Source organism: Impatiens glandulifera, chromosome 7, assembly GCF_907164915.1.
Source record: "Impatiens glandulifera chromosome 7, dImpGla2.1, whole genome shotgun sequence".
Classification (NCBI taxonomy): domain Eukaryota; kingdom Viridiplantae; phylum Streptophyta; class Magnoliopsida; order Ericales; family Balsaminaceae; genus Impatiens; species Impatiens glandulifera.
In genome coordinates this window covers 33,136,089-33,151,205 of record NC_061868.1, presented here as the reverse complement: position 1 = coordinate 33,151,205, position 15,117 = coordinate 33,136,089, and the positions used below count along the sequence as shown (strand labels likewise).

The 15,117-nt window shown below is 31.8% G+C and overlaps 1 protein-coding gene across 1 annotated transcript; it reads right to left on the bottom strand.

Annotated features, from left to right (window-relative positions):
- Positions 1-10,400: 10,400 nt before the first annotated feature.
- Positions 10,401-13,511, bottom strand: LOC124945244 (phosphatidylinositol:ceramide inositolphosphotransferase 1-like). The gene is made up of 12 exons (XM_047485642.1): positions 13,075-13,511; positions 12,901-12,990; positions 12,367-12,453; positions 12,217-12,285; positions 12,033-12,113; positions 11,821-11,892; positions 11,642-11,699; positions 11,455-11,557; positions 11,271-11,366; positions 11,028-11,074; positions 10,821-10,939; positions 10,401-10,738 (listed from the first exon to the last, which is right to left on the bottom strand). The coding sequence occupies exons 1-12, from the start codon at positions 13,105-13,107 to the stop codon at positions 10,655-10,657; spliced, it is 939 nt and encodes a 312-aa protein (XP_047341598.1). The 5' UTR covers positions 13,108-13,511; the 3' UTR covers positions 10,401-10,654.
- Positions 13,512-15,117: the final 1,606 nt, after the last annotated feature.

Genomic DNA, 15,117 nt, shown 5'->3' with positions numbered 1-15,117 from the left:
TCTTTTTAAAAATATCTAAACTCGTTAATGCTAGTTTTATGTTTGGTCGTGAGATTTTTTATTTATTTTTTTATTGTTATTTCTCAAATAGTTATCTCGCCTTTTTTTGAGTGTGTTTGATGACACTTCTCGTGTTTTATATTATTTTTTACTTCAAACTTAAACCACTCTAATTCATATGCTATTGTATTATTATTTTTAAATGAAAAATAGTTGAAGAAATCTAAATAAAACTAGATCTAGATCTAGATCAATACCTATTTTGCAAATGAAGCATAGGCCGGAGTTGTGTGGGTCAGATTTATGTCAGGTCGATCACCATGTGCTCTTTCACGTTAGTGGAAAGAAGTGATTCTTAAGCTTCTTTTACTATTATTGCTTTCAATATCAAAATTAGGTAGAATTCAATTTATAAAAATCATTTAATTTAATCATAATATTGATTCTTAAGCTGAATTTAATCATTTAATTCAATATAAGCTGAATTACATTATAATTATTCTATACCAATTCAAGGTTATAAGTCTATTTATGCACTCAAACTTTCCACACTTAAAAACAAATTTTATTATAAACTTTGTTTTGATTGAATTATGAGTTTTGAAGTGAATTTTTGTATTTAGTCTAGACACAATTTAGAAACTCATTAAGGTAATTCAAATGATAAAAATATTTTGTAAGATATTAAAATTTACGGGTTCAGATTCTATTTTTACTTAAAACCGTGTTAAGTTGGAGTGCAAGTTGTTATTACTAAAGTCAAATTCTAATGTTATAGATCAAGATTTTTGTAGGAGGACCCACATTAGATGTTGTAAGATCAGATGCAAAGGATGTTAGAGGTGTCTCAATTGGCTTCTATATAAGGGTGGTGGCCATTGGTGACTTAATTAATTACCTTAGTGTAGGGCATGTTTTGTTCTAGAGCCCTTGTCTGGTTTTAATGCTTTTGAATTCTAATAAAGTCTGGAAAATAATTTCCATTTAATAATATTTCTCCATCTGTTGTAGGATATTTCCTTTTTTGAGGTGTTTCTTTTGGAGTAAGGTTTCCTTTCACTTATGTAATGTTAATTTTTAGATTGCTGACTTTGTAAGTTTACTAGCTTTTCAAAATTAAAATTAATAATTATTTTTTTTTTTCATTTTTCTTTTATATTTTGCAATAAAATATGTTTGCTTTTCTTATCACTCACTCAACACCTTAATAATTTTTTTTTACATTTAAAAAATTAGCTTTTTATATGAATAAAAATATTACAAATTGAATACACATGTACAAATGAATTCTATAAATACAACCAGCAAAAAGGAGAAAATTTATCCATTTAATTTATTATATATATATAATTAGTAGTACTTTGTCAAAAATCCTTTAAAATATCCTTAATCTAAGAGTTTAGATGTCGTGTAGTTAATTGATCTTAACTTGTATGAAATTTAATAAGTTTATTATGTCTGTATCAATTATATTATAATTATTATATATAAAAATGTTTAATTGTGAATTGTTTACCCTTAAGAACAAAAATATATTAAAAAGAAAGTAAAAGAAATCATTTATTTTCTATTATTTGATACACTTTTCTAACATAGTAACACTATTTTCTTTTGATTCCTTAGAGTTGAGTTAGTGTTACGTTTTATTCGATGCGGTATATTGTTTATAAGCTGGATTGAATTTTTCGTCTCAAATTTTTGAGTTTGGTAGATTATTTGATACTCATTCTAATCATGTATTGGTGATAATATTTCAAATTTGTGTCCGTTCCGTTTTTAACAAATGAGACAGAATTATCAAATCTCGAATTATTTTTCATATTTTTAATAAAAATTATTGAAACTAATATTTCATATGCAGATCCTCTTAAATGTATTATCGCATATTTATATAAATTTCTCATTATTTTTATAGTAAGTGATGAGTTATCATTTTGTAATATATTTTTCAATGTTGTTTAGAACTCAATTAGTTCAATTTTATAGTCAATTAATCATTATCAACAAATTACATTACTGTTAGATTTTTAATGAGATTTTTTTTTTAAAATTATTCATATAATTTAACATTTAAATCATTAATTATTTTAATTTTATAAATAACCTCACCACCTTGAATTAATAGAGTGTGGATTACCCTATATAAATTCAAACAAGTTGTGAATGTGTAATGATGATAAAGTAAAGTGTGGATTACCCTATATATATTCAATTATATCAAATAATTGAGAATGAAGTAAAAGCTTGTTAGATGTAAATCTAGCATGTTAATAATAAACTTGGAGTTTATTAAATATGATCAACTAATATTTGAGGTTTTTTAATTAATTATTGAAGTCTATTTCTCCATAATGTTTTCTATCATCCTTTATTATATATGCTAATTTTATTTATTATAACCTATTAGGTTTAAATATTTATTAAACAAAATTTTATTTTATAATACTCTTATATTGTATTGTCTTCCTTTTTTAAAAGTGACATAAAACTAATTAATTATAAATATTTAGTGTATTATATTTATTTCATTAATATTAATATAGCTATATTTAACATATTTAGAAATCTTAATTTATTATCAAAACTAAAATTGCAAGTAATTTTTTTTTAGCTGTTCAATAAATAGTTTCTCAATCATATTTTATATTATAATGTGATTTTTATTATACTATAAAAATTATTTTGTGGAATATAATCCAAGTAATTTATGTATTAGTAAAGTTGTTAAAAAATCAACTGAACAGAGTTTGGATCGATTTATAATTTTCGGTACTAACAATAATTTAGATAATAAAAACCGACGAATAAACCGACATTCCGTAGTCTAATGGTGAAATATAAAAATGTGATTGTTTTTAAGGTTCAAAATCTTGTAGACACATATTTATTTATTTTTATCATTAATATTTTTTTTAATATATTTTACGTTTTATTTTTATTTTTTAAATTTATTTGATTTAATTAATATTATAATATATTTGATTTAAGTTATTTTAATTTTTTTTACTTAATTTATTAAAATTTTATTCATAAAAATTTCTCATTAATTTTTTATTTTTTTTAAATTTATTATATTATACATATTTTTTATTTTCTACTTTTTGATATATATATAAACATTAAACAGATAAACCGACCGAAACGATTTTATAACTGATCAAACCGAACCGACATTTAACCGTCAACTGACGGATGAAGATTTTAAAACACTAACACCAACGGTTAGAATAATTTTTTTTGTTGAAAAAACCGACCTGTTGGTTTCTTTGCCTAGAATATTTTTTTTGGGTGTTTGTCCCACATAGGAAGTGAGCAAGAAAAATGTCTTGACTTGACCCTATAAATAAAGGGCTTGGGTGTTAGTTTTCTCTTTACTATTTTGAGTATCTGTAATTCGTGTTAACGATTATAGTGAAATATTTTTTAGTGGCTCTGCCCGTGGATTAGTCAGCACTTTTGCTGGATACCACGTTAAATCGGGTGTCGCTTTCATTCTGTCTTTTACTATTATTATTATCATTGTTCTCGCATCCGTTATAACAAATTAGTATCAGAGCAGGGTTGTTCAGATCAGCTCAGGCAAGAACGATGGTTGGAGGTAAAAGTTTGAAAGCCGACAAGTTTACTAGGAGGAATAGTTTCAGTCTGTGGCAGATCAAGGTCCGGGCATTGTTGAAACAACACGGCCTATGGTCTCCCTTGATGAAGCCTGCACCTGTCCCACCACCTGCTGATATGGAGTCTTTGGAAGAAAAGGCACACTCAACATTGCTCTTGGCTCTAGCATACGATATCATTACTGAGGTGGCTGAGGAGGAAACCGCTGCTGGTTTGTGGTCTAAGCTAGAGACTTTATACATGAAGAAGAGCTTAATCAACAAGTTGCTTTTGAAGCAATGTCTGTTCAGTCTGCGTATGCAGAAAGGTACACCTCTTAGAGACCATCTAGATCAATTAAATGCAATATTATTAGATCTGCGTAATATTGATATTAAGATAGATGATGAGGATGCTGCCTTGATTCTGTTAGATTCTTTACCAATATCATATGAAAACTTTAGGGAGTCTTTCATTAGTGGTAAAGATTCACTGGCTCTAGAAGAAGTTAGATTTGCCCTTCACAGTAGAGAATTGCGACATAGCTGCAGTGACACTATTTCGGATAGTCAGATTGTTGGGCTAGTTGCAAACAACCATCAGGGATATGGTAAACTGGGGAAAAAGAAGTTCCCCAATAAACCAGTCAGTAGGGGTTCGAAACCAACAGATGTGTGCAATTACTGTAAGGAAAATGGACATTGGAAGAATGAATGTCCAAAGAAGAGACAAAGTCAACATGAGAAGGCACCAGGTACTGTTGCAGTTGCTGAAGATGGTACAAACTCCGAAGAGGATATTGCCTTAGTTGCTGATGGTCACACACATTACATTGATGTGTGGGTTCTGGATTCTGGAGCATCTTACCATATTTGTCCTAGGAGGGAATGGTTTTCAACCTATGAGCAGGTGAATGGTGGAAATATTTCTATGACCAATAGCTCTACCTGCAAGGTGGTTGGGATGGGCTCGATCAATATTAGGACTCATGATGGAAAATTCCGTACACTAAACGAAGTTAGACATGTTCCACACATGACGAAGAATCTGATATCTCTAAGTCTTTTGGACAAGAAGGGGTTTAGTTTCAAAGGTGAAAGTGGAGCCTTACATGTTTACAAGGGTTCATGTGTGATTCTGAAAGGTGTGAAGCGGGGAACTTTGTATTTTTTACAAGGTACTACGATATCTAATTCTGCTGCTGTTGCTTCCTCCGAGATTGACCAAGGAGACATGACGAAGTTGTTTCACATGAGGCTTGGGCATATGAGTGAGAGGGGGATGCAAATTCTGGCTAAAGATGATCTTCTGTGTGGGCATAAGATAAAGGATCTTGGGTTTTGTGAAAATTGTGTTTTTGGGAAACTACAGCGCAACAAATTCCCCAAAGCGATTCATAGAACAAAAGGCACACTTGATTACATCCACTCTGATTGTTGGGGGCTGTCACGTGTAGAGTCTTTGGGGGGTCACAGATATTTTCTATCGTTGATTGATGATTATTCAAGGATGACCTGGATATTCATAATGAAGCATAAGAGTGATGCTTTCGAGAACTTCAAGCAGTGGAAGGCATTAGTGGAGAATCAAACTGGGAAGAAGGTCAAGAGGTTACGAACTAATAATGGTTTAGAATTCTATTGGTCTGAGTTTAATGAGTTTTGCAAGACTGAGGGGATTGCCAGACATCATACGGTTAGGAATACACCTCAGCAGAATGGTGTAACAGAACGTATGAATCAGACACTACTGGAGAGAGCTCGGTGTATGCTCTCAAATGCTGGGTTAACAAGAATGTTTTGGGCTGAAGCAGTTAACACGACATGCTATCTGATTAATCGTGGACCTCACATTGGTATAAATCTGAAAACTCCTTATGAACTGTGGTCTGGGAAGCTTGCTGATTACTCTATTTTGAGAATTTTTGGTTGCACGGTCTACTATCATGTCAATGAGGGGAAGTTGGAGTCAAGAGCAAAGAAGGGAGTATTTATAGGTTATGGGAATGGTGTGAAAGGATATAGGATTTGGTCCCCTTCTAAGAGGAGGGTTATTCTGAGTAGGAATGTTGTCTTTGATGAAAATTCCATGCTTAACCCAACTGTGAAGTTCACCATTCCGGTAGATTGTGGTGTCGAGAAACAGGTGGAGCAGAAAAAGACTGAGGCTAGTTGTAAGCAGAGGAGAGTTTTTCTCAACCACTTTCAGCGACAGATTTTTTAGTTGCTCCATCATCTGTAGAACATCAAAATCTAGCTCTTAATCGCCCTAGAAGAGCTAATTTTGGTGTATCTCTTGTAATGTATGGCTATGAGGACATGGTTGCCTATGATTTACAGGTTACAGAGGAAGTGGATCCTCATGAGATACCTACAAAGAAGCTATTACGGGTACTGAGTCTGTCCAATGGCTTGCTGCCATGGGAGATGAGATGGCGCCACTTCAAAAAAATCAGACTTGGAAATTATCTAGAAGACCACCAGGGAGAAAGGTTGTCACTTGTAAATGGTTGTTCAAGAAGAAGGAAGGGTTGTCACCAGTTAAGGGGGTCAAGTATAAAGCTAGGTTAGTTGCTAGAGGGTTCAGTTAGAAAGAGGGAGTGGACTATAATGAGATATTCTCACCAGTAGTCAGACATGCTTCCATCAGGGTGCTACTTGCTATAGTTGCACATCAGGACCTGGAACTCGAACAACTAGACGTGAAGACAACTTTCTTACATGGAGAGTTGGAAGAAGAGATATACATGACTCAGCCAGATGGTTTTCAGGAACATGAAAAAGAGGAATATATTTGCAAGTTGAAGAAGTCCTTATATGGACTGAAACAGTCCCCGAGGCAGTGGTATAAGCGGTTCGATAACTACATGTTTAAGATTGGCTATTCAAGGAGTCCGTATGACAATTGTGTCTACTACAACAAGATCAAAGATGGTTCCATCATCTATTTGGTATTGTATGTAGATGATATGTTGCTAACTGCTGAGAAGAAGCCTGACATTCAAAAGTTGAAGGGACTACTCAGTATAAAATTCGAAATGAATGATTTAGGTGCTGCTAAGAAAATTCTGGGAATGGAGATCTACAGAGATAGAAGTCATAAGAAGCTATTCTTGTCACAGAAGGGATATATTCAGAAAGTTCTATCGAGGTTTGGAATGGCTACTACTAAGCCCATTGATACTCCTAGTGCTTCAAATGCACATTTGTCTGTAGTATTTGCACCTAAATCATCTCAGGAGAAGGAATACATGTCACATGTTCCTTATACTAGTGCAGTGGGAAGCTTGATGTATGCTATGGTCTGCACTAGACCGGATCTTGCAGATGCTGTTAGTGTTGTCAGTAGGTTAATGGGAGACCCTGGTAAGGAACACTAGCAAGTAGTGAAGAAGATTTTCCGCTACCTCAGGGGTACATCTGATATTGGTCTCAGTTATGGTGGTGATAGTCAGTGTCTAGTATCTGGTTACTCAGATTCTGACTATTCTAGAGATGTAGACAGTAGAAGATCGATGACCGGTTATGTATTCACGCTTGGTGGTTCTGTTGTGAGTTGGAAGGCTACTCTGCAACCGACAGTAACTTTGTCTACTACAGAGGCAGAATATATGGCTTTGACAGAAGCCGTTAAAGAGGAAATCTGGTTGAAAGGATTGGTTAGTGACTTGGGTCTACACCACGATCAGGCTTCAGTCTACTACGACAGTTTGAGTGCAATATGCTTAACCAAGGATCAAGTTCACCATTTTCTAAGAAGTGAGAAGAGGATCAAGGTAAACAAAGTGGGGACTACAGACAATCCAGCTGATATGTTTGCCAAGCCGGTTCCGCAGAGCAAGTTTCAACACTGTTTGAACTTGCTCAATGTTAGAAGCTGTTGATTTCCCTTGAAGGGGCAAGATCTGAGGCAGAGCAGGTCACATCTGGGCATTTAGTGTAATGCATCTGTTTTGTTTATCTGGGCATTCAGTATAATGCATCTGGCACATCTGGTATTTAAAGTACATCTGGTGCATCTGGGAAAATATTCAAGTCAAGGTGGAGATTTGTTGGTTTCTTTGCATAGAATATTCTTTTTGGGTGTTTGTCCCACATAGGAAGTGAGCAAGAAAAATGTCTTGATCTGGCCCTATAAATAAAGGGATTGAGTGTTACTTTTCTCTTGAACTATTTTGAGTATTTGTAATCCGTGTTAACGATTATAGTGAAATATTTTTCAGTGGCTCTGTCCGTGGATTAGTCAGCACTTTTGCTGGATACCACGTTAAATCGGGTGTCGCTTTCATTCTGTCTTTTACTATTATTATTATCATTGTTCTCGAATCCGTTATAACACGACCGAACTGAACTATTTATCCCTACTTCTACCCATAAAAAACTGATAAACTTGGTGATGTTTTAAAGGGTTTCAAAATTTAATCTCTTTTAATTATGTATAATACATAATTTTTAAGAGTAATAATAATAAATTGTCAAATGTTTAGTAATATATTAAATGTGCCACTTATTGAATTTCTCAATTTATATTATGTATTATTATTTATATGTTCATGTTTAAATATTTATTAAATTTTTTGCATTATACATGTAAATTTTTAATTTAAATTTAACAATTGTATAAATATATCAGCCCGGTAGATAATTTGTTAAAATATAATTCGCATCAACATATTAAGTGTACATGTTTTTATCATATCTATAACAAATGTACAAATAATATATCAGTCCGGTTGATATTTATTTTATGTATTGATTTCATTCGATTTTTATCGAGAAAAGTAATCTATTTCAATCACATCTAAATAATTTTCAAGTTTCACCTCGCAGTTCTAAAGAATAATTATAAAAGAATTGTTATTGTTAAAATGATAGGACATTCATTTTCAAATAATCTCGATAATCAATTGGGTTTGGGTTTGATAGCTGCTTTAACATATTCAATTTAGAAAAAATCTATGAAAAGACAAGAATTTTAAAACACTCACATCAACACATTAAAAATCAAGAATTTCTCTAAAATTATTTACTTTTAAAGAAGAATTAGTTATAGATTATTATAATATATAAGTAATTTAAATAATAATAATAATAAATATTATTAAAAATAAATTATAATTATAAAATAAATTATACAAGGTAATATTTGAATAAATAATAAAATTTTCTTAAACTTATAAATTTACTTTATTAATGTAAAATCATATAAAATTAAAATAATTTATAAAATCGTAAAATTTAAAATTCTAGCTTCCAATTTTATTTTATTTTCCATTAATATAACAAGTATTTGAAAGAGATCCAAACTAGATAAATTATCATTTCTAAATTAAGTTCGCTGTATTAAAGCGTTTCCATCTTAACTAGCATAACTTACGCAATTATGTTGAAAATCGAATTCGTGACTATTTTCAATAAAAACACTCAGGTAAAGTATAATTTAATTAATTTTTAAAATATTATATATATATATACCTTCAAACAAGATTACTCCTTGCCAAATTTGAATATCACCTAGTAAAGGCTCAACAACTGGTTGTTTCATTAGCAAGGGAAGATTTCTTTTTTTAGATGCTAGATAATGTTATATATTTATATATATATATATATATATATATATTTTATATTTTAGTTTCATTAGTTAATATATTTGTCAGAAATTTAATTTTTTTAAGTGTAATTGCATTTTGGCCTTAAGACATTTGGAAACCAAATGCAAATCCATGCGGCTAGTTTTTGAAACTATATATACTTATTTAACAAAGAGTTAATTATAACTTAATTTAAATAATTTCTAAGATTACAAAAGATTCATTTTTAAATATATATAAAAGCTATGTTTTAAAAAAATATTATGTCAATCTATGTAGTGTTTAAAAACAATCTTATTCACCACTTTTTTTTTTCAATACCAAATGGGCTCAATTTTGTGGGCTGGCCGTTTATAAAAGGTGCACATATCACAAATTAACTTGAATCATCAATAATAATAGTTATAATCATGATAAATATTATATTGAATCCTTAAGCAATTTCAATTAGGATGATGTATCACTAAAGTTTACTTAGAAGAGTGCTAAAGAGTTAGCACGTTATAAATTGGTGTTATTAAAAAAAGAGGGTCGCCTTCTCTTGTTTAGATAGTTCATATCATTCATACATAGGGTCGTCTTTTCTTGCTTAAATAGTTCATATCATTCGTACATAAGTTCATAGTAAGTAGCATATTGTAAGAAGTGTTTCCATGACTCTACCACCCAACTAATTCTGGTGTCAACTTATGCACCCACTGTTAGTGTTCGGTTCCGATGAATGAAAGATTGATATGAATTTGAAAACCAATGTCACAAATGAACCAAGGAAAGGAAAACTGAACGGAAAGCAGGGAAAGGCGAAGGAAAGACTTGGCCTAGCCAGAAAGTAACTTCACTCAAGATTATTGTTGAACAATTAAAATAAAGATCATGGTCCGAGATGTTTTGATTTGATTAAAAAATGAGATTTCTAGTCTTCAAAATCTGGGTCTGGAGTGAATTGCCTACAGTTTTATTTAACTTCATTTTTATTGTGTTAGTATGTTGTATTTTGAGATTCCTTAACTTATTATGAAGTATTTTTATTTAACTATTTTGAAAAAAATAATTTGGTCCTTTGAAAAGTAAATGTGGTGGGGGCTGCAGTTGGAATTTTCAATGGGAACTCATTCCAACTTGTTAGAAATGTTAGACCACAGCATTAAATGCAAGAATTTGGTCATCCCCTTACCATATATCATAATAAATAATACAATAGACAGAAAGCATCAAAAAAACTTTACCCATATACACATTTATGAGCTTGAAAAGTTTGTTCAATTAAAGATTAGAGCATCATCAATAATAGTTCGGAAGCTTTGCTGCAAACATTGATTTAAAAGCGATTGAAACTGGAAAAAAAGGAATTTCCCATGTGAGATCTATCTATCTCTAAGCTGTCAAATCCTTTTGGCAATATGCCAATACCTGTCATCCACATGTCTTCTGTCTTTGGGGAAGCAATCCAAGAATGCATATTTATTTTTATACCCCATTATTCATGGCTGTTTCAACATGACCATTGCTTCCATCTTCAAGAATCTTACCATTCACTGGATTTCTTAATCTCTGTCAATAACCAGATATGCAGCATAACATAGTCAAATTATGTTTGATTTCTTTATCCAACCTGAAATTATAGTATTATTACCCTATCGATTGGCTCTCCGGAATTTCCATTGAGAAGCTTGTGATTCTCTTCCTTTAATGATCGGCTTTCTTTGATAATTGGCAGCATGAATGCTGCTGCTCCAGTTCGGTCAGGAAGTTCTGCATTACGCCAAAATCTCACTTCAGTCTCGAAAAACCAAAATTCATGACATCCAAAGATGTCTGTCTACATAATAATAATAATAACCTGGTAATTTGTGGTCAACAAAGTACACCACCAAATTAACAGTATACCTACAATAGAATCAGATAACTTATCATTATTGCAGCAAAACATAAAAATGATAACTTAAGATATTTTCATAGGATGTGAATGCAGATGAGATCACATTTGGGTTTCTGATCTGGATCCGAATAAAAATTCAGAAACAAGAACAAAAACAAAATGTGTTTCTAATTGAATCATGATAACTATCTGACAAAATTTTACCATGCCACCATGACATCGACAGTGTAATGTTTTCGGGATGCCACAATCAATAAACTTTGGATAACGACAATTAACCAAGCACATTGCTTTATGAACCTGCACAATTAATTTCCACAGAAAAGTAAGAGCCTGGCAACAAATAAACATAAGTAGATGAAAACAATATCTTAAAAAATATACATACCTTCGTGTACCATATTTCTGATATGTGCGCACAAATACTAAAGAGAAGATCATATGTGATGAAAATATCAGATCTCCACAACCATACAATATGCCTCGAGGCACTGCACCAACCAAACATAATCAAACACATTAGAAAATGTCATGGTCATAACATGAGAGGGTTAAAGTAACCAATTGTCACTCACTTATCACCAGAACCTCCAAAATATTCTCTGGAGGAGGTAGTGTGGCAAACTCTGAGCCCTGTATGCACAACATTAGATATTACCAGTTTAGAAAAGAGTACTTAGACTTGATTTACAAATTTGATCAATTCAATATGGCATCATCTCTTCTCTAATGAATACTAAATGCAAACACCCACCTCTCGACAATGATAATTTGGCCCAGGAAGTTGAGTGGAATAAAATGTCAAAATTCGAAGCGTTTGACAAGCCTGAAGTAAGATGGAAATGTTCAAAGAGATGCATTAGATTAGTATAGGTACCATAACCCATTTTGACTGATACTCAAGCCTATGTTCTTATTTACTATATTCTTCAACATCATAAAAATATATATACAACGAGCACTTACAGCTAGAAAAGCCAGAACTCTGCACCAAATCAGAACTGTATAGATCTTTTTGGTCTTAAAGATGAAGGGATGAAAAGTCCACTGCAGAAGAAAGACTAAATGTAAGAAAATAGTTCAATTTTCTAAGTTGTTTGACAAAAATGACAATGGCACTGGTAGTCAAACATAAGATAAAGTAATTTACCAGGACAAATGATAGAAATACAAAATTGAACACTGTCTCACTGATATAAGCATTTTTCTGCCCAAGTTCCTGTAAGATACAGTAATGAAAATTAAGATATAAAGTGCACTTTACAAACTGAAAGAGAAAGTGAGGATGCAGCAGTCATACTGGTAGAAGATAAAAACCAATATCCTGAAGAATTGGACCCGGCCGGTGAAAATAATGAACTCCTCGAGCAGCAAGCCCATGAATGTACTACATAGATTAAAAATAAAGTTGAATTTTACAACCAACACTTGTAACAATACAAGTAAAATCAAGAGGAAGCCCCTTCTTTTCAAGATTTGGTTTGAAACAAAGAGGATTGATTGGTTTGCATACAGGAGTAAGATACAGAAAGGTAATATTACCATGAAGATAAAAAATTGCATGGGCATAATATAAGGCTGTAGAAACTAGAATCAGAAAAGTACAAAACATTCTGAGAAAACCCACAACAACTTACAAGTTGACTATCAAGAAAGAACAAAAGATGCAGCTTTAAACAAAAAATTGTCAGATTCAAGGACAGGCGCTACAGTGATTCTATATCAATAAATTAAGAAACGGGCACGCCACAATTAAGATGATAATAGGGAGTAATGAAGTCATGGGGCGTTTAATTCTTCATGATCAATTAATGATGAATAGTAAAACAGAAACCTGAAACACAATTCCAGCAAGAAGGTATTTCCAATTTTCAAGAAGAAGGTTGATTTCTGTTGTAACTTCAGAGCATAGTCTCTTCCATAACTGATCAAAAGAGCAAAAAATTCAATTTCAGAAAAATAGAGATAAGAATAGGATGATGATCGTGTAGAGAGAATAAGAACGAACCTTGGAAGACTCGCGACCAATATAAAGCGACATAATTTTTGTGAATAAGGGCGAGTCCCATATTACATCAAAAACCAACTTTGAAGGTCGCCATCGGTCATGACGAAATGTAAACCAGTCTTTTCTCAATTGATTCGAAAATTAAAACAGATGGGTGTTTCTCAAATCGTCCGAAATTCAAGGGTTCGAGAGCGATTCGAAGTTGGAGAGATGTATGAAATAGAGGGTTTGGTTTGAAACGAGGAATCAAAGATGGATCAAGAGTGAAGAATCGCGAAAATGCTGCGTTCAAAAACGTTCTAGTTCATGCATATATGCAGTTGTTCGAAGAGGAGGAGGAGGGGCCAAACCTTTTCTTCTTTTCTTCTTCTTCTTTATTATCTATCCCCTTTGTTGTCTGTCTGCTGAAACGCGAGTTTAACACGGAGCGGCAGTTAAGAGAGAAGAGAGAGAGAAGAGATGCAGAAAAAACTAACCAGAAATGGGCTTAAAAGAGGGGAAAATATCGCCGTTAAGCCAACCACATTGGAATTTTCAAGAAATCAAATTACATTTTGAATTTTCTTCATCCACAATCAAAGTAGATAGAACCTTCTTAAAATTCCTTTATTTTATTTTAATTGTTTTTTTTAGGAGGAATAGATAGGATTGTAATTATTAGGGATGATAACTTCATTTGAATTATATGATATTGAAAATAAAATAAAAATTGACATTTGTAATCATATGTTAAAGAAAAATCATCATTGATAACATACATATTTTTAAATTGTTTGATTGTATAAAAAATATAAATGACTAAGGAGATTTGACTAAAAACTTAAATTAGTATGTTTTATTGAATAAATCAATTAATTATAATAATCATTAATTAATTTATTTAAACTACTAGTTGAGATAAATAAATTAGTATGCATAACTAATTCATAATTATTTTAATAACTAATTATTAATTATTTACTAAAGACATGGATGAACCTTTAACAAAATGAATCTAAGTACAAATTGATTCCAATTTGAAATACTCATTTGAATTAGTTATTTTGATCATATATATATATTTTTTTATTTACTAGGTAAATTACCTGGTCACCTTCAAATTAGTCTAATCGCTTATTTTTAACACTTAAATTATTTATTAAAACAAATTGTCCCTCAAACTTTAAAAATGAGTCGGTACCAACGGTTATTACGTATTTTTTTCCATTAAACATAACGGATCTAACTAAAAGTCCTTAAACTATTTTATCGTTGACTTATGGCCCTCTAACTATTTTGATCATTGACTTTTAATCTTTAAATTATTTTTTACACTAATCGTCCTAAAACTATCAAAATGTTCATTCGTGACTCTTTTATACTTTGTTATGGACGACGTGTTATATATTTTACAAATAAAATATTTAATTTATATTATTTTATGAACAAATTTGCAAATAGTATGCTATATTTTAATCTATCAATTTTTTTCTTTATAGAGTAATATATCAAATGTGGAGATTTTTGCAACTTATATACACATATTAATTAAGTTTAGAGTTAATGAGCTGGACCTAGAGTAATTTAGTTTTTGTGACCTAATGTACTACTTTATAAATACCATGTAATACAAGATTTAATCCCAAGAGTGAAATAATATATTTGACGACACTCTCGAACATGAACGGAGCCACGCTTGGGTTAGGGTGGGCTCCAGTCCCACCTAAATTAAAAAAACGCAAATTAAGTGAATAAACGGAGCAAATTTTAGCAACTGAAAATTGAAAAGCGGGAAAGACCGAAAGCTCATAAAACCTCAATTTGTTGCTCGTGCCGTGCGATTGACGCTGCCATAACCCTCCATCTTGTTGGTTCGATTCCAGATTTCCAGTGGTCTTCTTCGCTCCGGCCTCCGGTCATCTTCTTCCATCAGCTTGCTCTCAATTTGGTTCGTTCATCACCACTTTCTCTACATTTTATTTTTTAATCAGTTTATCGTATGAATCAAGAACAATTTATGTGTGAGTTGTGACAATGTGAGTGTGTGACTATGTCCGAATTCCA

Coding starts and splice junctions, on each gene's coding strand:
- LOC124945244 (XM_047485642.1), bottom strand. CDS start 13,107: ATGTCGCTTTATATTGGTCGCGAGTCTTCCAAG. Junction 12,991..13,074: donor TTGGTCGCGAGTCTTCCAAG/GTTCGTTCTTAT, acceptor TCTTTTGATCAG/TTATGGAAGAGACTATGCTC. Junction 10,739..10,820: donor CCGGAGAGCCAATCGATAGG/GTAATAATACTA, acceptor GGTTATTGACAG/AGATTAAGAAATCCAGTGAA.